Source organism: Fundulus heteroclitus, chromosome 13 (assembly GCF_011125445.2).
Source record: "Fundulus heteroclitus isolate FHET01 chromosome 13, MU-UCD_Fhet_4.1, whole genome shotgun sequence".
In the NCBI taxonomy this organism is placed as follows: domain Eukaryota; kingdom Metazoa; phylum Chordata; class Actinopteri; order Cyprinodontiformes; family Fundulidae; genus Fundulus; species Fundulus heteroclitus.
The window spans coordinates 7,779,847-7,807,624 of record NC_046373.1 but is presented as its reverse complement, the minus strand read 5'-3'; the positions used below and the strand labels follow the sequence as shown (position 1 = coordinate 7,807,624).

Sequence of the window (27,778 nt, the reverse complement as noted above, 5' to 3'; positions counted from 1 at the left end):
TGCCAGCCAGCAAATATATGACGTTACAAGAGCATGGTAGATATTCGCTTTTGCTCACAAGTTACTTCTGCCTACTTGCAAATAACAAGCCGCAAAAAAAATTGCGTTCCTATCACTTGTCGTGGACATTTCCTACGGTCAACAAACGCCTCGTGAAGCGCCTCCCCCCCGGCAGAGCCCGACTTCCAACGAGAATTCAGGGTGCAACATTGAAGAGGAACAAAAAGGCGACCTGACAACGGTGTCTGCACTCCCTCCACTTTCTCCGGGGTAGTTACGGGATTTCAATGTTCAGCCTGATCCTTGTAAGTAGTCGACGTCGGCTTTCCGTCTTCGGTGTGTCCGTTTAAAGGTTGGACGTTACAATGTAGGAAGCTTTCTGCGATACATGGCAGACGAAGTAAGTTGCATGAGGGCTTGCCTGACAAGGCGAACCGCTATGCTAGCCTAGCTCCGTAGCGTAGACGGCTACAGCTGTCGCCGCTTTTGTTGTTCAAAATGCACGGTAAGACGAGGCAATGTAACTGGTCTGTTTATTCTCTCGGTGTTATGAAGTACACAGTTGGGGAAAAAGTCGAACTTATTGAGTTTTTTTTCCCCTCTCTCCGGTTTGACGTTGCTACTGGTGACGGCAAATTGCGGAGTTGAAGCTAACGTGCTAGCTGATGTAGCGGCACTAGCTCGCTATTGTGACCACTGCCATTTGCTAAAGGAACGCCGACAATCTCAACGCCGACAAACTCTGGTCCTTTTTTTGTGGGGCGTCACGGTAGCGTAACCGTGAAATTCTAAGGCTTCCCCAGGCTGACATATTGACGGGTAATGCTAAATAAAAAATATTGGTACATATAGCTGGCGAAAACAGCTCCAGCTTAGCGGATCCTGTTGTGCGATCTAGTCCGCCTTCAAACGCCGGGCTCGGTTGGCGTTTGAGAAGTTGCTTTGAGTGTGGCGCTTGATCGCAGTTGCACATTTGCGACGTCTTGATTCGTAACAAGTTGTGATTGTCTTTTTTTTTTTATTTTTATTATTTGTTATTTCTGTAGTTTCGGTACGACAGTTTTGGCACCCAGACGGGCGACTTAGTTAGCCGGTTTCCACCCCCCGTGTGACAAATGATATTGACCCAATTGCCTCGTTGAACCGTGTGTTCGAAGCCATAGTACATGTTGCTGTAAACGTAAATCCATTTTCAAAGAGCTTTTAAAGACTTTTCAAATAGTACCAAATAGTGTTTAAAACGGTTACAGCCACCCGTGATTTCTGAATGCTCTCCAGCCCCCAGTTCACACACGAATTTGTGGAAATCTTGATATTACAAAGGAAAATAAGAAAGCACAACACTGCCATAACTCTTCCTTGTTCCGATCCTGCGTGAGATCTTAGCTTTCATATATATATATATATATATATATATATATATATATATATATATATATATATATATATATATATATATATATATATATATATATATATATACACACACAGACGACATGTTTTGGCCTCGACTTAATTTAAGGCTGGTAGATGACCTTTTAACGCCATGCAGGTGTTATTTTTTTTCCTTTTAAGATTTAAGGCCACCAAGTTGGGCACTGCTTTGTCCGACCAAAAGTTTGATACTGTACCGACATAAACCTAAGTTTGTGTACGCCATTAATGTGGAGACTCGAATCGACAGTAGCGAGTAGCATTTTTCTAAAGGACACGGCGAGGCCTACGGCGGTGAAGATCCAGCTAACCACGGATAGTAACGTGCTGTCTCACTCGGACGTCGACTTGATCAAACCCTGGCGACTTTATACGGGCAGTCGTCCTGTCGTCACCTGTCTGGTTTTTACCCTTTTGGTTGCGTTTGTTTGCCATAGAAAAGCTGCTGCCGAGGTTAGGTAGGTCTGTAATTGATCCCTTTTCTGGGTTTCTGAGAACAAAAAGCACCCCAGCATTTTAGCTATGTGGGCTGATGCAAAATGAGGAAATGCAGTTAGGGTGGGGGGGTGGGGGGGAGGAAGTTGACTTGAGCAGCTGTGACACTAAAGGCCCCGGCAAATTCCCAGGCCTCGCTGGTTTTTGATTTACGGCCTCTCGGCGGTTCCGGTTTCGGAGCCTGGTAGTAAATTTCAGGGAGTAGTTGATATGATATAGGCGCTGCAAACGCGCCCGCCAACACGGCTGGATGAGTGAATGAGTAACAGGTAAGCTAATTATACATTCCCTGCTTATGAGTTGAGTCACAGCAAGGTGACCCACTTAGCTTGTACCGGCAACAAAGTGCGAGGCAGAGCAACTTGGGACATAAAGAGCTTTGTTTGCTGCTTTTGTTGACACAAGAATTGTCCTGGGGGGGGGGGGTGTCTGGTTGTAGCAACCGATTCAAAGGTTTGTTTTATGAAAGAGCAGAATATCTGACAGTCTGTGTATTGCCACCTTTATACGTGACTCATGTTTTTAACACGCCGCCGTTGAGCTGGCGTTCCTGTTTAAGGTAAGCGGCCCCGGTCTAGACGCAGCGGTTCTTGAATTGGCTTTTCGAGAGCACACCTTGCTGTCAGAGGGGCGGGGCGGTCATGTGGGCCCACGCCGCAAGGTTGGTGCTTAGAAACAGATGTCCTGAACGAGTATTTGAGCTGGAGGGAATCCCGCGTCATGCAGCTTGTCATGTGAACCTAATACACCCTCCACTTTTTCTTCTTTTTTTTTTTCTTTTCTTTTTTTTTTAGGCTGCATCTGAATTTTACTTAGTTTTTTCTTTTTTTATATTCACAAAGAGGCATAACCAATTTCTCACACAGAGACGGTGGCGTTGGTTTTGTTGGCTTAAATGTGCAAAAAGTGTGCCGTTCAAAACTTTCTGTTACGATTTGTCTGACAACTATTTGTCTCGTTTCTGAATCTTTAAATGGCATTTAATTCATGGCAACCATGCTGGGACCAATTAAAGCATCCGCATGTCCATTTCCACAGCAGGAACCTTGGTTTTCTTTTTTTTTTTTTAACCCTTCACTGTTTTCACTGCAGGGCCCTGGGCCAAATAATAAGTTTCTCTGATAAAGAATTAATACTTAAGGCAAGTGCCGTCCGCACAGTATGAAGTTTTTGTTCGGAGACTGCTCGCCAGCCTTTCTCTTACTAAAGTTTCTCCTACTGTAATTTCATTGAAGGCTCATATTGTCCCCTAATTTGAAATGGAATAATGGCAGTGATTGGTTCTGTTAAACACAATATAGAAACAGTCACTCCGGAGCTAAATTAGCATAATTTAGCATAAGATGATTTAGTTAAGTGAGTTAATAGCGAGCTCGAGTGAACACCCCAGTTGGCGTCACTTATAGACCTCTGATATCGTCGGACTTTGTGTCGTTATCTCATCTTAGGTTGAAGGAAGTGAGGCGGGCTGCTGTGCGCATGTGGCCTGGGGATTTCTTCCAGGCTTTTTAGAGTGTAACCTCTGTCATACAAACATGTTATCACTGTAGAACAATGGGCTGCAACCCTGACCAGAAAACCTTGTGCTCTGCTACAGATGTGAGCGAACGAAAACGCTGAGTTGGCAACATCTTTGCTAGTTAAAAGGCCACCATTCCTCAGTGTAAAGTGACTTAGCTTAAGGTGTAAAAGTGGGGGAAGGTCAAGGTAACTCTTGTTTCAGGCCTTTTAAAATGAAGACAAAAAAATAACCTTTTAAATCGAGTTCATTATTATATGATCCATCTTTAAACTGCTTATGGTTTACTTAGAAAACGCTTTCTTATGTGGAATATTTGGCCTGGACGCCCGTGTTCTGCTTTTCAGTGATAAAAGTGTTGTGTTTATTTCTGTACAAATGCAATGTGGCAGGAGGGGGAGGGAGGGAGGGAGGGGGGGGGGGGGGTTCCTCAGCCTTGGTTACCGTAACTGTGAAAGGCGAACCCCGTGTACTGTAACACGATGCGAACTTATCAAAGCAGGTTACTGGGGAGAACACCACCTGTGTTGTTGCCTGCTGGCTTTAAGCCCGTCTAGCCGCGGGGATCCTGCGAGCGCTGAGAGGTAGGGCTGTGAAGGCCTGTTCAAATGCCGACTGGCTGTGCAGAGCTGATTGGCCTTTTTATTTTAGACGGATAGAGCAAAATACTAACTCTGGCTCGATTAGCTGTTATCGTTGTGCGCTAAAGTTCTGTTTGGGGAAGGAGGGAGTCCGTGTCCACTCCTGACCTGCTGAATAAACCCACTTGTATGATTGTGCGAAAGCGGCCACCAGCACTCCGCGTATGTCGTTTCTGTCTTGCCACACGCTGGTTAATGAGTCGTGCCGCGGTAGGCGCAGTCTTCGTTTACAGCTGCTGCCACAGCGTTCAGGGTAAAGCAAAAGCACGGACCCGTCGGCTCCGTCCGTCAGACTAACGCCTCGTGTAGACGCTGCCCGCTGAAACTATAGCAACAGGTAGGATCTGGACCTCAACTGTTGTTGTCTGGCTACTGCTTTTTGGAGTGGCGTTTCTCATTTATTGCTCCTCTGTTACGCAATTAGCTTTGGTATTTTCTTTATTTTTATTTTATGAAGCTGGTTATTGTTCGATTCCAAACCTGTTGCAGAATCTGGCGTGCTCCAAAAGCGGCGCCGGCGGAGCGGACCACATGTGAACAACAATCTTGCCGCGTTCCTCTCATTACCGAGGCATTAATTTGCTTCATGTTGCAGCTGTTTTTTTTTTTTGTTTGTTTTTTTGTTTTGTTCTCGCTCTTAAGCCGCTTATCAAGCACTTATACTGACTGACAACTTCTCCCAGATTGACTCCAAACCTGCGTGGTCTTCATGACTATAATCTTGGTACAAAAAAGGATTTATAACTAGCTGCTTTAGTTGTATAATTCCATAGTGTATTTCTCTGCTAAGAAGGCTGCCAGTGTGTGTGATGTACGTTTCTCTGTTTAAGCGTCAGTTGTCAAACATTCAGGTTAAATGCTGCGTCTCTGGTCCCCCTTTTGTTTCATCTTAACTGCGTGGCTGTTTAAAGACGCCGTCATTGTTCAGATGGCTCCACAAGGAACATCAGAAACTCCCCGTGGAAGCGCTTGTTGCTACCACAGAGATAATTGTTGATATAGCAACAGGCGACTCCTGACGCAGCTCCCAGAAGGCAGCGCTAGCTTCCAAATGTCAGAAGAATTGATGCCGCGGAGGGACCGAAACCTCTTGGCAAACATGAGAGCTGGTGCTCTTTGTTTTGAGCCAGGCGCCGGCGTCCTCGTTTCAGAGGGACTCGTCTCCGCATCACATGCATATCAACAATATTTGGGTGAATCGTCTGTCCTGGCAATTAAACAATAATTGCTTTTCCCTTCTGAAGCAATACTCCTTTCTAACTTAAGTTAATGGTTTGCACAAACGACCGCAGGCAACACGTTGGACTTTGATTGCCGGCTTTGGTTGCTGAAACTCACCTGTTCCCTATAATCATTCTGTAACATCTGCTCGTTCTAAATGTCCAGAGAAAAAAAGAAATAACAGGTTTGTGACATGCAAAACAGGAACTGCTGTGGTGGTGTGTACAAGCGCTTCTCATTAATCACTCATGTGAAGAGACCGAGTTTGTAGAATGCTTTACGGTAAGACTAACTCAAACCAAAGCCTCCTGTGCTTTTTACTTAAATCTTGAGGCTGTTTGACAAAACTAGGGGCTAACCCTAATTTCAGAAAGTCAGAAAATGTTAGTAGATTTTGGCCTTCAGCTCTTTGTTTTCCTTCAAAGGTCAAAGAAGCTGAATTTGTGTGGAGCAATTCTTCAACTGAAAGCAGCAAACAAACCTGTTCTAGCACTAAAGCTGGAGAACCTTTTGGAATTGCAATGCTGCGAGTCTTTAGCTTCGTCGTACTTGCAGGTCAATCTGTTTGGCAAAGATGATTATCTATAGAAAAGTAGAAATACGGACCACTTGGCTTCTTATAGAACTGAAACATGGTCCGTATGATGCATGAACAAACTGTGTTCTTTGACGATCCTTTTGTTTTAAGTCTAGTTAAAAATTAGATGAGTGTTTGGAGACATGCTTTGATGCATACAGTGGAATAATGTCTGCTGCAGCTTTCAAAGAGCCGAGAGCGCATTCTTCATTAGATAGTCTATTTGTTTTAAGTTTTTACATTTGGGTTTGCATGTGTGTTAAATTAGAATAGGGTAACAAGACATTCAGTTCACAAGATATAACACGATGTCGACTTTACTTCAACATAGAATAGAAATGCCTTTTGTGTCCCACAATTCTGAAATGTGGGCACGACAGTGGCAAAAACAGACGCACTAGATTATGTCAGTTGAATGAAATGCTACTTTGAAGTTAAGTTTTAAAGCAAAAGAGAAGGATCCTAGCAGAAAAGGGGGGAGGGGGGAATCAATTATTAATTGATGATACCGCATATTCAGTTGAGAAATGCACGGATTGCATAAAAAATGCAATATTTAAAGGAGCTATGAGATATTTTCTGTAAAATCAACCTAAGTCATTCTCATTTCGCTCCTCTCCATCAACAACGTATCGGTGAAGCTTTTCTCCTTTCCAACCTAGAAGTTTAGTCCGGCACTACTTCAGTGTAGTGTAGCCCGCGTTTACTTCCTGGTTCCTCAGCCAATCTTATGAGAGTTCCCAGGGTTGCCAACACAGAGCACAGCATTTAGTATTTTATCTTGGCAAAAGAGTAACAGCCTGCAAACATGGAAGCCAGTAAAGGAAGTGGACCAGAACACAACATGGTATACCTATCCAGAAGGGTTTCCCACCATTTATAAACGGCATATCAGGGTCCTCACCAGGATTTATTTATTTTTCTCAGCGTATGGGTGGACGGCTGTAGAGGCGAGCGCATGCGTGTGTTGGTGTCGTTCCATTCCCTGGAGGGGGGGGGCGGGTTGGTAGGAGTGTGTGCGTTGTCATACGGCTAGAAGGAGGAGCCAACGTGGACGGAATCAGCATCCAGCTATAAACAGCTAGCATGTTAGCTATTTAGACCATTCTGTCGCTCTCAAGCATCGACACATTTAAAATAAACAGACGACGCATGCGTGCGAGTAAAGCTTGGTGGCCCACGAGGCTTGTAATACGCTGGCGGAAACCCTGAGTTTTATTTATTTATTATAAATCATAGCTTTAATGAAAGTTTAATATACTGTAATGTAGTTCAGATTTGAGTCACCTATGTTGGTATTTTGTCCTACACGCACATCTCGGACGAAATGGGCCTTAGTCCAAGAAGCGTTGAAATGACTTCTCTAAGATTCTCTTGAAGGATCTCTGTTCAGTGAAGACCGTTCTAGTTCAGAGCTGACCACTCTGTTGTTGTAGAGCTAAAAACGATCAAAGGATCAGTGAACTGGTCCTGATGAGAAGCTGTGAGTCAGATGCCAGCTTCAGCATCAAAACACCAAATCATCTTGCTGTACTGCCTATCATTGGTATCTTTTTTCTACCTGGTACCTTAAACACTGTCCTACAAATGTGTTTTCAGCCCGCTGACGAGCCAACAACCCTCATCCTTCCTTACTTCAACAGAAGACTCTCAACATGGTGGCAGCCATATGCCATCAGCATAGTTATGCTGATGGCAACTAGACGGCGATCAATGCAGACTTTGAGAAATATAATGGCATTTTATTATTGTTATTGTGTTGTGCAGCAAGGTCTGGTAACAATCGTACTTTTATTGCTTAGAAGCGTGTAATCGGTCAGCAATTCGAATGGATTTCGTATAAAGGCCGTCAGCAGAAAGCACAAAAAGTTCCTGCTTTTATATGTTGAATATGTTTTATATGTTTATGTGTTGATCTTAGTCTCTCTTTGTGCCTTGCATTTTATATTTGCTAGTTGATCAAAGCACATTTTTTACTGGAACATTGCGCTTTTAATGTCTATTCCCAGATCGGTTCCCCTATGATGCGCAGTCCAGGTGCTTTCAGAAATCATCTTGGACTCAAAACGATTTGGTCATATTTGTCATTCAACTTTTTACTTTTTATTTTTTTAATTTTTATTTTTTTATCAAAAACAACAAGGATAGAAGTTCTATTTTGCATTTTCTTGCTTGGTTTGCCTGTGTTTGTTTGTTTTTTCCATTTCGGTTCCTCTTTGTTGGGCTCCTTAGTCCCGTTCTCTCCCCTTTGCTCACCCTCCAAGTGCCGTCATAGGGCTTTGATCGTTACATTGTTTATCTATGCTCACTCAGGGGCTGTAAAGCTATATGATAAGTGCCATGCAAGTGCATGTGTCCTGGGTGTTTCCTTTCATAGAAATGGGGAGGGTGGGGGGGGCTTCATGTCGGCTCACCTCCTGCTTGTAGCTCAGCTTAGCAGGGACACACAGAGCCAGAACAACGAGCACTCCTGCTGAAGATTAGCTTCTGTCCACTGGGAATACAACAAGCAACCTGTTGTGCTGAACAGGCAATAGTCAGCATGCCTGTTTATCATAACGTAAACACAGCAGTTGGCTTTTTTTTTTAATAACACCCCGGTGCTGTTTAACAGCATTTTCCTCCAAATAGAATTGGCAAGGCTTTGCATAAACCCTTAGTTTATGCTGCAATTATCAAAAATAACCTGACATCTGTCTCTAAAAGTTGGTGACTTTGGTGTTTTCGGGTTAGTATGCAGTTTTAAGGTTTGCACGCTCTAAAAGCGTACTAAGCTACCAGTAAATCGGTGGATCTTATTACTAAATATTGCACTGTTAGAAATAGACATGCTAATGTCTGTCTGGAGAAACTGCAAGAGTCAAATAGACCGTTTTCAAAAGCTAGTGATAAAAGTAGAGGAGGCGCTGAAAATGAAACGTCTGCTGCGTTTGCAAACTATCAGTCGGTTGTGTAACCTCCTATTTACCGTTTTGATAACTTCTATTGAAATGGCTCTGCTGTGCCAGCTCTTCCGCCATGCACTTCACTTCCATTAACACCATTGACTTCAGGTGTTATCTGTAAGGCTGCACAACATACTGCAGATATATCAACGCATCGTCAGTTGGCTAATATGTTCCAGGTGTTATTGTTTTATATATGACACGCCTGTAGTAGAACATGGTTTTGATTATGACCCAGGTGAGGCCTGCGCAGGTGAGCAGGAAGCTGCACCCTCCTGCTCTGCCTCTCCTTTGTTCCCTCCTTCACTTGCCTCCTTCAGCCCGTTTCCTTCTCTAATATGATTGGGAGGTGTTGGCTTCACTTCATTCACCATAATCACACAAGGAACCTTAGGAATATCTAAACATTACGCGTGTCACGGTACAGATCATTTCTGTAAGGGCTGCAACTGACAATTATTTTAATAGTCGACTAATCACAATTATTTCTTATGATCTCCATCACTTCCTGTTTTAGAAATTACACTTCAGTTGCTGGTAAAGGTATTTTCATTTGTTCCAGTTTACACATCTTTGAATGTCCCTTTAAAAAAAACAAAAAAAACAACTCATTCTGAAGGAGTGGCAGCGCCGTAGTGTTGACACTAGAATTTTTGTCCTGGGGGAGGGTTGTTTGGCAGCCCCAGAGTTTAGTATATTTTTCAGCGTAACTTTATCCAATTTTAATTTGATTACATTTAGAATCTGTTTCTGATCCATTCATGGGGTCTATCTAGCAACAAAAATGCGTTCCCAAGAATAAAGCAGCCGTTTTATTTCGTAGATGGACTTAGGAAGGTGGATTTTTGTTTCCAACAGACAGCTGGTCATTAATTGGCATTTCTCTTTAAAAGGAGCGACGACGAGCTTGGCATAAACGGTTAAAGGCGGCTGCACACTTGGTTGTGCTGGACACCAGGCTGACTCTCCGCCGAGGTTCTAACCTTGATAGTTGAGCGCACTTATTGGCAACATTTCTTGAGACAGACTCTAACATCTCCCTCAGCAAACACCCGCCTTTAAGTCCGCGGCTCAGAGCCTGACACTCCAGGTGTTTGCGAGGTGCAGTTCGATGTGAACTGTGAAGACTTCTTCCTGCCGAGCAGTTTATGGTGCGACGTCACGTACGCGCGCTTGTAAAATTGAGCTCTGTGCGCACTTGTCTTCAGGCTCATTTTCCGCTTTATTATGGGGGAGCCGTGAGACAGAAAAGGCTCAGGGTGCCATCTGAAGCTATGTAGAAAGGCTAATTTTAATAAAATTAGAACAAGCACAGATGTATAATACTTTACTGCGGGGAAGATTCTCAGTCGTCCAGGTCACGACGAATCCAAAAATGGTTAAAAAATAAAACTGGACTTTTATTCTGAAGCTGAAGACGTTTTGCTTCCTGTCAAAGAAGCTTCCTCAATTGAGAAATTATCTCAAGTGAGGAAGCTTCTTTGATGGGAAGCGAAATGGCTTCAGAATAGAAGTCCAGTTGTTTTTATTTTTTTTGTATTTAACCTTTTTTTTTTTTTTTTTATGGGAATAATTTACTGCGTGCCGTGACTTTTGTGGGCAGGGCGCCCCCCTTGTAGAACGGTAGGGAAACACTGACGTCTAGCGGAAACCCTGGGGTCTTCCAGCAGCTGACGATCCCACCAGACACAAATCCCTTTGCCCTCAGTGCTAAAGGCGAGACAGTGTTGGAAGCACAGATGAGAACGTGAGGAATAAAGAAAATTAAATGGCACACCGCAACTGATATCATCGTAATCATCCCTGTATTTAGCATTGCAAGATTTCCTACCATCATGCAGCTCCGGGTGTGTTGCGTCCAGATACTAAGTAGAGCCATAACATCCTAGGACAAGCAGAAACCCCCTCGCCGTTGCTGTATAATTCTTAGCATGCTGCCTAAGTTTGAAGGTAAACGGCATCATTTCCTGGAGGTAATGCCTCCTCATAGTAGAGCCGGACTTGTCTGACACAAAGGTAACTATTCGGCTAGACGTGTTGGCGTCTCGTCTCATGGAAGTCCCAAGTAAACCGTCCTTAAAGGACAGTAACAGGAGTCTTTACATATGGATACAGTGTTTTTGTTACACTAGTATAACCCCTTTGCATCAAAGTACAGTCTACTAAATTTACACTGAACTCCACTACTAAGCCAACATTAGTTTAGTTATGCGTCAGGCACCATGTCTTTTTTTATAACCGGCTCTTGGAAGGAATTTGACCGTTGTTTTCATGCTGCACAGTAGGGTAAATATTCCTCTCAAAGGGCTTTTCTGTGGCGCAGAAAGTCCCACTTGTGGACAGAGCTGGGAATAGTTCAGCATCCCCTTGAAGGAGTGTTGCATGTGTTGTGTATCATTCTGCATCTTGAGCTATTTGTAGAGTTCTGTTAAATGCTACCCACCCACCAGGAGGCTGTAAAAGGAATATATTTTCGGTTGCAAGCGTTTGTGAAAGCGTATTCTTCACATTTCTTGCTGGTGTCTTTTGTACTGGGGATATACTGAGAGTTATGCTTTACTAATCTTTTAGCTCTTGTAGATGCTAGGTAAGAATTTGTAGAATTATTTACCTCCTGTTTATTGTGAAACCTTTTTTTTTTTTTTTTCAATTGATCACACTTGGGAAAAAGTTGTACGATGTAACGGAAAACTGTGACACACTTCTGCGGTATTAAAACAACTCAACACGGCAATATTAAGATTAAATAACACGGCCAATACGTAATGGCATAGACTTTGTTATAAACAAATTAAAGGGTTACATAATGGCGATAAACGTTGGTATGTAGCGAAAGTTTGGAAAGAGGGGTGAAGGGTACCGGACCAGACCCTCAGGAAGCCATCGCTTAGGAAGCAATAAAATCACGCTCATGTAAAGTTTAGGGGTGCGCTTCATTTTCTGTACAACAACAAAAGGGAGCGCTGAAGTGGAGTGTTGCGCAATGTTTTTTTTTTTTCTCTTTAATTATCTTTTAGCCGAACAAAGATTCTGTTCTAGGAAACGTCCTGAAAGGACGTGTACTGGTGCTTCCCACATCCGTTCTTGGAAAAGTGGCAGAATTCCGTCAACAAAACACGGAGTCACGCAGCATCCACTGCCCTGACGTATCGCTTTCTGCCCAGCCTGCTGTTTGCAAATCCCCAGGAGAGGGCGGGTCGTGAGAGGCAAAACAGGCAGTCTGGGATCGCCGGGGCTGAATTTTGCATTTACGCCTCGGATCTTTCAATATTGGCCTGTCCAGGCATGTCTGGGGATTTGACTGTTGTGCTTGTTACACTAGATAAACTGGTGAAGCTAAAAAGGGAGGACTGGCTTAACGAGAGTTGCTTATTATACTTCAGACTTTTTTTTTTTTTTTTTTTTTTACATGCTTTCAAGCATGTTAAATAACGGGGGAAGGGTTTGTGTGCATTGCCTCTTTACGTGTTTGCCATTTGCTGAAGGCTGTCTCAAATGGCCTACTTTGACAGCAACATTCAGTTTGAATCCATGGCATGTTTTATTTTTTTATATTTTTAAGAAAAAACTTTTTTGGCAGAACCTAACAGTTCTTTTGAATAGGAGACTTGACTGGATTGTTCTCATTGTCTTTCACTATAAGCTGTTGCCAGTATGTCACACTTGTAATGTTGGCACTTTGTTTTGCAGTTGGACATTTTGCAGAGTTACACTAGTAACGTGGGGAATGGTAAGATGTAAAACCTTTGTTTCTCCAGGAACGTTTACTAGCTTTTTTTTTTTTTTTTTTTGTGTGGCAGTTGTAATTTCAATGGTTACTAAGACTTTGCTGAGATGCTTTTGGTTTAAAAAGAAAATTCAAACTACAGCACAATTTAAAAACATTAGCAGTTTCACCGACACAATGCCCTGGAGATGAGTAGGTGATGCAAGTGAAATCTCTTAAAGATAAGTTCAACTAACAGAAGCTCATGTATTTGTTGTACTTCTTTGTACAATTTCTTCCAGTAAGAGATTTTTTTTTATTATTGGTTTCCCTTGGGAGAAATTATTTCTGGACAGGGGAAAGCTGCTATCACAACAAACGGTCCACAAAATAAAACATTAAAATGTCCAATAAATAGCAGAGAGAGAGGGAAAAAAGACCCAAGTTGACTCATAAAAATGCGTAAAACACTCATCTCGTCCGCATCCAGTGTTCTTCACACACATTCTACTGAATCTCATCCATTCTGTTCAGAACTATTCATCAGCCGGCGCTCAGGAGCCAGCGCTCTTTCCTAAATCGTTAAGGTGGAGAGCAAGAAGGCTGAATGAACTTTTACATGAGTAGTGTTGTTACAGTGGCACCATGCCCCGTCTTCCTGATTTCAATAAAACTCAGAGTTAAACGCATGTTTCATGTCCAACATCATATTATCTGCTAGTCTGATAGTTACCTGAGATACGTTTTTTAAATGTTTTAACCAGTGTGTTGATCTGAGATTTGGATTTAACAATTCTATTTCCAGACTAGCTGGTTTTCCCACATCGTACAACAGATACTATTGTTTAGTAAAAGCAACGTAACAGCCTGACTCTCCCCGACGGTGCTGATGATAAATCTGTGCTCAAACTAGTCTAACGCGTATTTTCCTACTCAAGTCTGTAGAAATAATGTTTGCTTTTTTTTATGGATTATGGTGGAGGGCTGAAGCCTGCCTCTTATTCAAATGAGCAAAGCAAATCTGTGCTCCAGTGGCTGGAGGCCGGGTGGAAAGAACGTCTGAGCTGGGCAATTGTCCCTACGTCTTTCTTTTATTTCTCGGAACGGAGTCAGAAGTAACACGTTGAGCATTGGGTTTGTCACATTTGCTCCACCCAAGAACAATATTTCAGAAGTACAACAAAGTAAATAAGAGGCCATTCATTTCAACGTGGATGACCTTCGACTGAGAATCCAAGCTATGTATGCAAGATATGTTACAGGTATTTCAAGGTATTTGGTTAAGTCTTGGAAACCTGCGACGGGCGTTAACAACCGTGCTGATCATGTCTAAAACTCCAGCCAGCTCTTACACCCACGCATGAGGCCAAAAGAAGTTATGTCGTCTGTATTTTCATATTTAAGCATGTTCCAGTTTACCTGGACAACAGCTCTGCTCACAGAAGAAACCTACCACAATGTCCCGGGTTTTGGTTGGTTTAGATTGGGTTCCCGGTCCCGTGGTTCCACAGGAGATTCTCCCGTGGTCTGCAGCTGGACCGCTCTTCACAAAATTCATACCAGAAGTGTGAACTCCTACCAAAAGGAATCTACGGTTATCAGAGTTCAGGAAAAACAAATGGCCAACCGTCAAACTGATCAGTAATGCAATAACTTGCACATCTGTTAAGTCTGTTTAAAGTAAATTCTTATTTAACTTCATTAATTGCGCATTAATTCAGTATAATCTGAATACAGCTTCAAGAACAGTTTTTAAAATGATCCTGTTTGTGGGAATAACCTTTTGAAATATAAATTGGGCATCAATTGTGCATTAATAGAAAGGTTGTTGCACTATAATTCACCAGTTGTAGCTTTGAGAATCAGTTTGTATCGAAACGTGTGGAATGACAGGAAAACGGATTAAAGGCAGGGATGGGCAATAAATTGATTTTTATCCATTAATTCAAATGTACAATTTTCTTTTCTTTTATTAAACACAATATTAGTTAAAACCTTTCACAGCGACAGGTTAATCTCCACCCTGACCAGACAGTTCCCCTGTACTTGCGCAGGGCGCCTCTAAACTCTAAGCCGAAGGCCGAGTTTGAAGTCTGTTTGGGATCAAATTTACAAGTGCTTGCTGGTAAAAAGGAAAAGGGAAACGCAGTGTACTCATCGAAATGTTGATTCAAAAACACTCTTTAGAAAAGACGATCTGCCGTCATTCCAGGGTTCAGGTGAGTTCAAGTGAAATGAAGCCTCTGTTGGAACAGCTGTAAACAATGATCTAATGGTTCTGGGTAATGGAAAAGCAAGCTGCTTTTGAGAGGCCTGCAGATTGAGGTCCCTGAACTTTGCTTACACTTTCCTCCAGCGTTTGATTTAGTCGTCGCCGCTGTAAAGGTTTGGGTCGAATCAGCCCCCGTCGGGGGGGTGAGCCGCCGATCCATCCCATCAGCCGCTCCAATGTGATCTAGACTTTTATTTATTTGCTTTTGTTCCCTGTTTTGTCTGGTTGGGTGTTGCAGACCCGCTGTTATGTCCTCTTCAGACGTCTTCTTGAATGTCACAGACTTGCAAGCTTTCTTGGTATAATTTCTTGAACTCCACGACATTTCCTGGTGTATCGGCTATCTTTTATTTAGCACTTGCAGAGCATGTCTGTGACACTTTGTCCTAATCGTATTCCTACAGATGGTGTCTGCACAGGTAGTAAAGACCGTCAGCCGCCATCCATCCCTGTTTGCCCTTAGTTTTGTGTCAACATTGATATTAATACTTTTATGAAAGCTCAAAATCTAAAAAAAGTTTAAACTAATTGGGGGTGGAAGTCATCCTGCTGCTTTCAGATTTAGGTGAGCTACCAAATGTCACTATGATACATGCCCCCTGCACCAACCAATGGACGGGGATCGGACACAGAAAATCAGGCCTCCAGCCGCTTCAAGGCAGTATAATCTGGTCCTGCCCCGTCTGGCTCCAGACAAAACATCAACGAGGAGACACACGACCTCAAACCACCAGACGGAGATGCATATAACATCTTTGACAAGCAGGGGAGGGGAAAAAAGATGGCCTCAGACATTCCTGTTTGCTAAATGTCTGTTTTGCCATCATGTCGTACTAGTTTCTGTGTGTGTGTGTGTGTGTGTGTGTCCAGGCATTTAACCTCATATGGGTGTGTGTGTGTGTGCGCGTTCTAATTTTAGTAGCCCTCCTCCTGTGTAGCAAAAGCATCGCCCGAGCCGGCGACTATCTGTTTACACTACTTACATCAGTATATGTTGTGCTTGTTGCAGGAATGGTGGTGATTGATCACCTGACTGCGATCGGGTGTCAACAGAAGCTCTCGCCGTCTTTGTTAGTTACGGAGTCATGTTGCATGGAAGTGCTTAACCAAGCGAAAGGCTTTCAATTAAGTCGTCCACTATCAATTCTCCCTCCACGCCCTTGAATGTGTGAGAACGTCACCAGTTTAGCTGTTTCATGCCGATATCATGAAGGTTATAACTTTGGTATAATGCTGCTTTGGATTGAATTGTTATTTAGTTGAATTTTCATACTCGTCCCTCCAGCTTCAGCCTCCTGAGCGAAGGAGTCGGCAGCTGTGGAACACCCTCGCCCCGATTCCCATTACTCGGCTTCTTTATCACATGTTTTGGTTCGCATGTCCCTCTCTGTTCTCAGATACCGCCGTTCTTATCAGCTAGCACAACTCTCTGCTCACCCACGTTTACCGTCTCCTTCTGGTCCCTTTGTTCCTGAGTCACCAAAGGAGATTTCAGGGAAAAGTCAGCTTTTTATTTTTATTCCACACTGTTAACCCTGACTGTTTGGCTTCGTCTGCAGCACACGTGATGTGGGAATAGAGCATAAAGCAGCCCACAGTGTGAGCCCCTGCCTGTACCTACTGACCTTTTGCCCAATTTAGAGAAAATATATATATTTGGCCTCGTGGACCTAAAATTCAAAGGCTTTTTTTTTTTATTTTATTCGTAAACACATGCCCTAAATCCAGGAGATGGATCACTAGTTTTCTTGTCTCAAAAGCAAACCAATCCTACTTGTATTCAACGTTTAATTGCAGTTTTTATGAAGCTGAGTGCGCGGCGTTCAGACGTCTTGGGCATTTAGGTTCAGTTATTGGAAGATATAAAAAGAAAAAAATAATTAAATCTCCTTTTTAAGGAAGATGATTTTTGGTTTATACATGCCTTTGGGTTCTAGTAGAAGAAGACGTTAAAAATTGTAGATGCGTATGGACAGACTTTATAGGTTTCTTTTATGGTACAGTTCTGTTTTTAGAATCAAGAATAATGAACTTTTCTGTTACAATCTGTTGGAGACAAAACAGCTTTTAAAAAAAAATTTAAAAAAATTTGGATGGGCATTAAGAAAAACGCTTTTTGGATTCTGACATGAACATAAACAAGTTGTACCACTCGCTAAGGTTCGAACACCGCCGACTCGTTTTCACTGAACAGCTCGCGATGCTAATTCATGCATCACAGCGCGTTTCCTGTGTGGTTAAACATGTTCTGTCTTCTACAAACAGTGCAAGTGCTCCTCCTTCTTCCTACAGCAGCGCGGCGGTTCAGGGCCACAGAACCAGTTTGCAAATTTCAAACATAATTTGCATGCCTTCCCGACAGTGTTTTGTGAGGACAGCCCGGCAGGCAGCTGGTTTGGTCTGATGTTGCCAACATTTGCTCGCTTCCTCCTTTTTTTTTTTTTTCTTCTTTTTTTTTTAAAGCCTTCGAGACCCAGAATCTGACATTTTCTGTATCTGCATTGAGGGTGCAGTTAGTCGGTTATTTAATTCATTTATTTATGTATTTTCTACTGTACTTCCAGGAAAAAAAAAGTAACTTATGGGGATTTCTGGACAAATGTTCTCTGAAGGGATTCTAAGGGTGAACAAAGGCCTGGCAGTTCAGTGGAACTGTATCTTTTCTTGATCATTTGCTCACGTTTAAGATATTCAAAAGCAGGAAGATAGACATGTAAATGTCGCAGCAACTAGTGTCGGTAAATACGGTTTATTTTTATACTAAAAATTAAGGGGAAGCACAAATTCTTTGCCCTTTTCAGACTTCTCTATGCAGAGTGCATTTTTTTTTTTTTTCTGTAGCAGCTTCCCCCCTCATAAAACTCTGCAATCCTTTTATTCATTCATAGCCGAGCTGACACTGTGTTTTTGTCTCTACCTCTGCTTTTTGCTAAATCCTTGAAATAAACAATATTTACTCAAATTTCTGCATCTGATCACCGCAGTCTATTAGCCTTTCTCTTCTGGCATAACCTGTCCCTCTTTTATTTATTTTTTCCCTCTCATCTCCTCTTGTATCTTTGTAATATCGCGTTTCAAACGTTAAAACCGCTCGACGGCCTCCGTTTTGAAACTTGTCTCCGTTTCTCGAGAAATCAAAAGGTTTCCTTCAAAGCCCTACAGTCTCCATTCTTCCACTGTCTGCGTGCAACCCCTCCTGCTCCGTTCCTGGCAGCTAGAGGGTGGTAATTAAAGGCGTCGCAGAGGATCTCGGCCGTCACGCAGAATGAAAGGAGGGAAGAAGAATCAAGGCTGTTTTTTGAGTGGCCTTGCTCTGTTGCCAAGTACAGAAGATGGAGGGAAGAAGAGCGTTTGGGAGTTTGGAGCGGGTGGATGCATCCCTTTAACTCTGCGGTTGGTAGTCGGCTGAGGATGAGCGATAGCGGGTTGGGTTGGTGGGAGGAGTGGAGGGAGAGACGGGGAAAGTTGCTGTGGTTTTTCAGAATGCCCTTATGTTCCTGGACCTCTTTCTGATTTTCCTTTCTTTTTTTTCCAATACCTAGAAAGGAAGCCGGTTCAGTTGAGACACGTTAAAATGTGCGCTCACTCCTATAATTTGTTTGCCTCCCGCAGTCAAACTGCAGCGGCGGCTGTGGAGCGAGCCCGGTCGTTCTTGGAAGAGTTGAGGAGGGAGTGTGGGACCCGAGTGCCGGAGCTTATTGAATCTTTGCCGACCCTTTTAATCCTTACCTTGTGACTGTGGCCTGCGATACAGTGCTGAAGTCTGAGCCTCACACCGCCCACTCCTCTGTGTACCTAGCAGTGATAGCCTCCACCCCTCCCTCCCTCCCCTCCCTCCACCCCTGCCCTTGCTCACACCTCCGTCTAATGTTGCTCCGAGACGGTTCCAGCCAGTTTGCGGCTGCTGGCTTTGGTCTGTGGAGGACTTGGCAGCAGTTTGACCGACTGCTCCCTAGCTAGTTTCAGACCAGACGTTACCTGTTCTGGGACAGATCCTTATGAAGCCCTGTGTGTGTGAGAGAGAGAGGGAGAGGGAGAGAGACCTGCTGAGCATATTATTAGTTTCCACTCGGGTGTCAGGTGGTGGATTTACCGAATGTCGGAATCCGTCGGTGTTGTAATTTTTACAGCTAAATAAAGAAAAGTTACTGATTCAAACAACCTGCTGCAGGCCAGCGATCTCTTAAGGCTTGTAATAAATGTTGGTTTCGAAAGGATTGCTTAAATCAAAACTAACTTGATATAAGATTGTTATTCTGAGAACAAAAGCTGGGATGTTTCACCTCCAGGGATGCGTCTAGCTCTGCTACTTGTTGATTAAACATCATGTTATGGGGGTTGAGTAATTGGATCGATATGTTGTCACCGAGGGAGGAAGTGCCTCCTTGCATGTTTGGACGTGTCAGATATGGTGGTGTGGTAACCTACAAAGGGTGAGACTGTGCCTGCTCTGCATTTAGACAGGTGTCCTTTATTCAGAACGACCAATCCCTCATCAGGGTTGCACTAAACACGACTAGAAATGGCCCGATTTGCTCTTTAAGTGTCGTCGTTATCGCAGCGAAGTGCGGATGGGACAGTGGAGGCGTGCCTCCATGTTGTCCTTGAACATGACCATAAATTATTTAATTAATGGAATAGTAGGAAATGCCTTTAGGACTTGAGTATATTGCTCATCATTAGGGCTGCAGCTATTAATTATTTTAGTAATTGATATATAGATTATTTTTAAGTAATCTAAAAAGAGAAACTCTTAGTTAACATACCTCAATAGTATATCACTAACTGTTTGGCAAAACGGTAGACACTATAACAAGGAATAATGGATTAAAAATCTAACAGCAAACGATACTTAATAGGAATTTATTTACAGACTTTGAACCAGGTGAAGCTAAAACTTTGCCATAAAAAGAGGACATTTTGATCTTTTATTTTTTTTATAGTCGTAGCTTAATTACTGCTCGACTCTTTCAGCAAGTGGCTGTTTTAGCCTATAAACTTGAGTTAACGATTATGTGACTGCTAAATTAGTGGACTATTTCAATAACCAAACACTATTATCAGACTATCAGCCCTACTGATGGTGCACAAGTTACTCATCTTTTACTTCCTGGTTACAATATTTCTCAACAAACTGTAATCAACAGAGTCCAAATAGTTTTATTTTCAACTTTTAGCTGGATGTTGAAACATTGCTTGACATGCAAAGAAATGCAATCGTGACTTGTTTTGATGCGCAGTAGGGATGAGAAATCTTTTTTCTTTTTTTTCTTTTTTGTGTACCAGGAGAAGAAGTTTCAGTCGATGTCAAAAGTACAAACTGTAAGCTAGCCGTTTGGCACGCTGCTGAACGATGAGCCATTCAGCATCGTTCTGTGCTCAAATGCCAACATGAAAAACTGATGTGCAAAATTTCAAAATTACACACTTTTCTTTTCACATAAGCAACTTAGCATCTTTACATTAGGACTACGGTATGAAAGTAGGTGGGGATCATAATGGCAACCTGTAGGTTGGAACTGGCGATGGTGACATTGACCTAGAGCTGAGTACAGGTGAAGAAACACGTTTCAGGTCACTGACTCGTTTCAGGCCGAGGTAGTTTGTGTTGCATCGAGCAGTCTGAGGAGGAAAGGATTTAATGGGTTTGTTCTTCAGGTAAAAATATCATGGGCACTCTAATTGAGAGAACTGATGCTTGGCTAAATGGTTTTCTGTCTTATGACATTAGAAATTGTGTAATTAAGGTTAAGGGCATAGTCTGGGTCATGAAGGACGTGTGATTTATTTTAGTCATCAGTCTATTTGTGTAAACACTTTCTTTTAGTAATCTGGAGCAGATTATTTTTTTAGATTTGTGTTGACTAAGAGAGGTCTCCAAATTGGTTTGGAGGAAATAAATGACTGTTTTTAATACTTTGCCTCAGATTTATTAGGATTTCCTATATTCAGTCAGCTTTCCACAGACGATGGCTGAAACAGGTGCTGCTTAGCTGAATGAATCAGACTTGAAACGGGCAGAAAGGGCTTAAGATGATCAGTTTTCAACTTTATTTTGCTAAATTCATCCATCACATGTGAAATATCAGTCGTCGGGTCACAGTTTAAAAAGTGCTGATACTCTGAAAAATAAATTGCTGTGTTTGCTGTGCTGGTCAGGGGTTCGACCAGATTGACCTGACGGAACAACTTTATGATGGTTTGTTGGGAGAAATGTGCATATTTTTAGTGTAAACGCGTCTGTTTTTTAAATAAGCCAAACGTACGATGTCTAAATGTAGTCTAGCAATTCAAATATCCCCTCCTCCTCTCTCCACAGGCTTTCTGTGTCGACTTCAGCCGTACCTATATGGCGTGTGTGACCGGAGAATTCTGCCAGGCACAGCACCTCACCTCAGCGGAGAAGTGAATCGGCCGCCCCCCGAGGGACTACGCTACCCAGAAGCCCCCCTGACTGCCAGCACATTAGGAACTGCTGACTCTTCCAAAAGGCCCCCCCTCTGGGATATTGCGTAGTCCTTGGCCTGACTGCCCCGCCCTATCCCAACCAATACGAAAAAGATTTGCTTTCCACTTTCTCCTTGAACAGCCAATCACAAACAGCTCTCCTGAATGGGGTAAACTCATTGGATGACTTTTGGATAGTTTCATCCATTTTTTTTTTTTTTTTTTTTTTTTTTTTGTTTGAGTTTGTTTTTCAATTTACATTTTTTTTCACATCCCAGAATACTTTGGACTATTTTTTTTGTTTGTTTTTTGCTCTTTTTCTGTGTGACTCAACCCACATTGAAGACCTGTCGTTTTCCTGACCCATTCTTCTTCACATCTTGTCCTTTTTATTTATTCTACCCTCCCCTGATCACATACACCTCCTAGCAAGTCTGTACATCTGAGCCAAAAGTCGCTTTTTGTTTTATAAGAGTATTGTATTGTAATTGTTCTTTTCAAAGCCGTCTCGCCAACATGAACCGCCCCGCTGCAGTCGAGATTAAACATGAGGCCATGAGGTTCCTTATCACCCACAATCCCACCAATGCTACGCTCAACAAGTTTACTGAGGTGAGGCTTTGCTGCGCGTCGACTGTATCCGCGTGTGCTCCGAAGCCGTCTGACTAAAACTCATCATTTGCTGTCTGTCAGGAACTGAAAAAGTTCGAGGTGGACACGCTGGTGAGAGTTTGTGACGCCACCTACGATAAGGCTCCAGTGGAAAAAGAGGGCATCCAAGTCTTGGTGAGCATCTCTTCACAGGTTTGCCTCTCTGCCCTCTGCTTTTCATGTTGATTAATTCTCATCGCGGCCTTTTTTTTTTCTTCTCCTCACTGCAGGACTGGCCCTTCGACGATGGCGCCCCTCCTCCAACGCAGATCGTGGACGACTGGCTCAAGCTGCTTAATACAAAGTTCCGAGAGCAACCTGGCTGCTGCGTCGCTGTGCACTGTGTGGCAGGCCTGGGCAGGTATGCGTGTTTTACTCATTCAAGTTTTTGTGCAAAAAATAAGTTGGACTCAGTTTCTTTTGGCCATGAATTAAAGTCATGCGTTCTATACTAAAAAAGGTTGTCAAAAGAGAATATAGTTGGTGAAATGTTTAATAATATGAAAAGTGTGGTGTGTGTTTGTGTTCTGCACTCTTGAGGCTTTACTCTGAGCCATAATCGCTTTGAAAAGTGGTTTTACAAAGTACTTTTTGGTCGTGTTTCTATTAGCTTTGCATGTTTTTGGTCAATTTTAGCTTAAACTGGGATTGGATGTAGAGAAACTGCGAATGTTGGTTATCAGATCTTGTCTCAGAATGCCAATTGGATTTAGGTTTGGGCTTTGACTAGGCCATTTTCTGGGTAAAGGCAGCATAATACAAAGCCATAGCACGAATATAATTTTTTTTTATCTCATTTCACCCTCCCCTCACTACCATGTGGTGTTCCGAGGCGTAACATTTCCCAATAATGCTTGAGAGTTTCGGTGCAACTTGAGTCTAAATGACGATTCTGTCCGTTTCTGGATCCCTCATTCCCCTGCATGTAGAAAGAAAAGAAACCGAGGGTATCTCAGAGTAGCATCAACTGCTCTCGTCAGACGAGGCTGGATTTCATCCCTTGTAAAACAGTGACTCCAGCTAGATGGGGTCACAGAGTTCACGCACTGTGCTACACCAAGCACAGAGTCAAGTGTCTGAAAAGTCTTTTTTTTTTTTTTTTTTTCCCCCTCTTATCTCCCCGTCAAGCCACCCTCTCACCCTCCACCCGTCCCTTCACCACCTGTTCTTCCCTAGACATGACACAGACTGTCCTTTGTCCCTGTGCCGAGTTTCATCTTGTAACTTGAACTGTTGTTTCTCCTCCTGTTCCCTCAGGATTTTGTAAATAAAGTCAACTGATTAGATAATCATTAGTTACAACACTCGGTTCTGTCCTCGCGACTACAAAACGAGGCACACTCATGCGATCTTGTCATTTAAATGAGGTTGCGCGGCTAATGTGAAGTTATGCCCTGGTGTAATCACGCCTCGGCGCGACGGGGAGTTGCAGGAAAGTCGTGTTGAATATGACGAGTGTGAAAACAATGCAGGCAGAAGCGCTAGGTGCAAGCGAGCCAGTGCCAAAGTGTCTTCTGTGACCGCAGCTCCTCAGTCAGCCCAGCAGCTCTCTGTAGCTTCATGGGCTTCGTCGCACCGCTGCAACATTCCAGAGGTTTTCTTTTTCCAAGTATTGTTTAGACTGGTGTTTTCTCCATCCACCGCCAGTCTTTTTCTTTGTTTTTGCAGACGTTTATGCGGCGAACTTGTCTGGGGGCGGATGCCTTCTCACCTGAACCCTCTTTATCGCATTTATTTTTATTATTTTCTCATACACGGCTCCTCTTTTTTTAAAGTCTGTGAGCTAGAAAGGTAGCTGAAGGAAATGCTCCGTTACAGCTGATACCTGACCTGTGAAGTGGTCCAGGGAGCTGCTGCGTTTATTTACTTTTTCTCATTCCATCCTCCCTCCGGTGAGAACGGAGACGGACTTTTTACTGTAACTTATCACGGAGTGCGAGTACAGCACCTCAGCAGGGCACCTGTGAACTTGGACACTCCTGTAGATTTCCCAGGGCCTGTTTCCCAGGTTTACCCCCCTCACCCCCTTATTACCAAGGAGCCCTATGAACGTTGGTATTTCACCTCCTGTTCTCCCTGTTCTTGCTTTAACCAGTCTGTTGGATTCCTTTACCTTTCAGAGCTCCCGTCTTGGTGGCCTTAGCCCTCATTGAGGGAGGAATGAAGTATGAAGATGCCGTGCAGTTCATAAGGCAGTGAGTACTTGTCTTACCTTTGTGCTTTAGAGACTTAAAGGAATAGTTCTGTTTTTTCGGACTGAGTTTACTGCCAATGGATAAGTATATTTGTAGCTTAATTTGTTGTAAACCCAGCTTACCTGGTTGTAGAGGCTGAAGCCGATGGGTTGTCACCAACAAAGCTGACCTCAGCCGTCCTATAACGCCTAAAGTCTCGAAAAGGTCACAGCGACTTACACAAATACTTTATTTAAGGAACTTTTTAACAGTCGGGGACTAGTCTGGGATCAGCCTGGGCATCTGGAGAAGAAGCCATTAATTATTTACACAGGAAATGGAGGCCGGAGGTGGTGTGCCACCAATGATCTTCCTACATGAAACATGTTCTGAGATGCAAAATCTAAAGCATTTCCAATCAGTAGTTCCTGATGCTCAAAAGCAGGCATGCAATTTTGATTGCATGCCTGCAATAATAGTTCTTTGGCTATAGTTTCCATACTAGGACAAAAATGAATTTAGCTATTTTATTTATTTATTTATTTATTATGGTGCCATACCTATATTACAAATCCCACAATGGAGGGAAACAAAAGCCTGGTAGAGAGGATTTTTCCCCAAGCATTCTGTACTAAAATTAAAACCATCCTGTTATCTTATCCTACTTGCGTTTTTTTTTTTTTTTTTGCTTTTTATACTAAATGTTGGTTTCACACAGAATGTTCATCGGGAGCGCACAGCCTCCTACCTCCGTTTCCTGTTCAATAATGTTTGGCTCGTGTAGATTCACGGTCCATTGCAAGCATGGTGAATGGCTGAGTCATAAAATAGCATTAGCATAAACCGCTAGCTGCAAGCTGGTTAACTTTCAGGTTCAACAAGTCATAATTTTTACTTTTTGAAGATATTGTAGTAAAGATGATTTTTTTTTTTGTTGTTGTTGTTTTTTTTGTTTTTTTAAATGCCCAAGTTTGCCCACCGTCCCTTTTTTTTAAATAGACCTGGATGGTTGCGAAATCATACTTTTTCATGTGTTTTAACTGGTACAGATTAGTTAAAAAGTTGTAGGCATAGTTAGTCTTGCTTTCTGCCCTTGTCTGTTAGAAATGGTCAATAAGCAAAGAAGTGGATTACTTAAAAAAAGTTAATCATTCCCTTCAGAGATTCGAGTGTGTGCTTTTCTGGTTTAGAAAACTAAAACTTCTTTCTTCTGTTTTTATTTTTATTTTTGTTTTTGTAGGAAGAGACGTGGAGCCTTCAACTCCAAACAGCTTCTTTACCTCGAGAAATACAGACCCAAGATGCGTCTGCGGTTCAAAGATAACGGCCACAACTGCTGCGTGCAGTAGGCCGCCTGTCTGTGCATCCGCTTTTAATGCACATAGAGTTCGGAATCTTCCAAGAAAGAGGAGATTTTAACAAAACTAAACAAAAAAAAAGAAAAAAAAAAGAATGCTATCAGTAATTGTTGTGATGATTTGTAAACACTGAGTCATGGTTAATTGATCTGAGAGAAATCGAACGATCAAACAAAATGAAACTAGATTTGGGGGAAGTCCACCAGCCGAACCAATGAACCGAAGGTCAAAGCACACAGATGGGCCTGCCTCCTGGTTCTACAGCTCAACCAAACCACGGGCCAGAATTTCTATTTTTTTTTTTTTTTTTTTTTTTTCCCCACTCGAGTCCATCCTGTACTTGTCTTTATTCTTTTTACTTAAAGTGTAATCATGGGATATTACCTTCCATTATGTGAATTTTTATTTTTACACATACATGGTGAAGAAATGTTTGATTCTGTTTTTATTTCCTTTCATTCTTATCAGGCTTTTTTTTTTTTTTTTTTTTGTAAGAAACATGTCTAAACTTTAAACACATTGTGATTGTGTTTTCGTTTTTGCACAAAACTCAAAAGGTTCACCTGAAAATGCAGTAATGTTCTCATGTTTTTTTTTTTCTTTTCTTCTTCTTCTTTCGCTCCTCACTCGCTTCAAGTCACTTTCAGTTTGGGGATTCACCGAGCCTGAATATATCATATTTATTCGCAAGAGACGTGTGCTAGTGTTGAGTTTGGCAGGGGCAAGGACACTTTGTTATCCATTTTATTTTTTAAGTAAATATGTAAGAGCCATGTTTCTTTTTTTCCTTCTAAGTCTTGTTGGAGTGCAATAATTAGTCCACCTCAGATAAAGCCCACCAGAACCTGCTGAGCATCCCACACACACAACACACAACACACACTTGCATATACGCAAACGTTGCAGACAGGAAGTAAGAGCTGCTCCAGCTTGTGCTCCTCCGGCTGTCATTCACTCTACCAAATGGTCGTGTGGGGGCGCTAAAGGATTTCCCAAACAATAAAACGCAGATTTCAGGTCTCCCACACTGAGGCACAGGATCTGGTCTGACAGACGGGGTGGAGAAGAATGAAAATGGTCAGTTTTTTTTTTTTTTTTTTTTTTACCATTGTACCCATTTTTTGAAGACATCCGCCCCTCCCCAATTCGTATTGGTTCTTTAAAGATAAATAAATTGAAATAAAAAGCATGCTGGTGTGGTTTTATTTCTCTCTGTTCGAGCATACCCGTAGGTTATTGTTTAACAAGGCTGTGGAATCCAAAGTGTATGTTTGCGGCCGTAATAATGACATGCTCGCCTTCAGTGACGAGCGTCTCTTAGATGGTATTTACTCGTGAAGAATGTCATTCAGAAGCTGTCCAACGTGTTCTTTTCCCCCAGTGGAGGGTGACTCACCACCACGTGGAAGGCACAGGACACCGTGGTACTGAGAAATGACTCACTAAGCTCAAATGGATCACGACTCCATGCAACGCTGAAGCCAGATCAAAGGGCTCCCTCTGGCGTTCAAATTTCGGTACTGCGCCCATTTTAAAGGGAGTGCCGTTAAACTCTTCCCCCCACACTCCCTTTTTTATTTTTATTTTTGCATGCTGTAAAAAATACAAAAAAGGAGGAGAAATTGATCGTGAACAAATTAATGAACTACTTGACGTGAAACCGACCATCGAAGTGGCAATGTTTGCTCATATTTGACTGAGCACTGACGGCCCGTCAGTAACAGTCTGTGCTTTTGAGCGGCGTCGCACAACTACGAACGCACCACGCATGCTTTGAATGGAATGAAAGCCATTCACCATGAAATCTGTGCCCAAAGTGAAATTTGCATTCACGCGTCACTCTCGTTGACGTGTCGCGGGGCCTCTGTTGTTGAGTAACAGATTGTTACAGCGTACCAGGAATAGAACTGGTGGTACAAGGGTTCAGGAAGGAGTTTGTCTTGTCCTCCGTGACCTAGAACAAAAAAAAAAAATCAAAATGTTCCACTTTGACGCCTCCCGTTTGTACCGGATGTGTATTTGTAAGTACTATAAGGTTATTGATAGTTAAGTCGAGAGAGAAAGCCTCTTCACGGATGGATGAAAGAGATTTTGTCTCCCAATGTCAATGCGCGCCATGTTTTCCATCCGTGGGTGTCACAGAGAGCTAAAGCGATCTTTGTATTGTAGTAGCTGTGAGTCAGCGTGCTCTCCCGCTGAGTCATGCTTTAAAAGATAAAGATCTAAGCCACAAACCTGTTGCATGGACTCGGGGGGTGGCCTTTTATTTCTCAACAGGTCAACATTGCGATCGGCAGTGTGCCACGTGAATCAGGGTCACGTTTGGGTTTGTTTGTCT

At 42.7% G+C, this 27,778-nt stretch overlaps 1 protein-coding gene across 1 annotated transcript; it reads left to right on the top strand.

The window, feature by feature from the left end:
• The first annotated feature begins 133 nt into the window (after nt 1–133).
• Nucleotides 134–26,629, top strand: ptp4a2b (protein tyrosine phosphatase 4A2b). Its single transcript, XM_036144984.1, has 7 exons — nt 134–305; nt 21,130–21,427; nt 21,761–21,869; nt 21,951–22,043; nt 22,139–22,269; nt 24,029–24,103; nt 25,323–26,629. Exons 2-7 carry the CDS (start codon nt 21,423–21,425, stop codon nt 25,429–25,431), a joined length of 522 nt encoding a protein of 173 aa, XP_036000877.1. The 5' UTR covers nt 134–305; nt 21,130–21,422; the 3' UTR covers nt 25,432–26,629.
• The last annotated feature ends 1,149 nt before the right edge of the window (nt 26,630–27,778 follow it).

What these genes read in the sequence shown, in the direction of transcription:
- ptp4a2b (XM_036144984.1), top strand. An exon ending in CGCTCAACAAGTTTACTGAG is followed by an intron (nt 21,870 to 21,950) that starts GTGAGGCTTTGC and finishes GCTGTCTGTCAG; the next exon opens with GAACTGAAAAAGTTCGAGGT. An exon ending in GCCGTGCAGTTCATAAGGCA is followed by an intron (nt 24,104 to 25,322) that starts GTGAGTACTTGT and finishes TTGTTTTTGTAG; the next exon opens with GAAGAGACGTGGAGCCTTCA.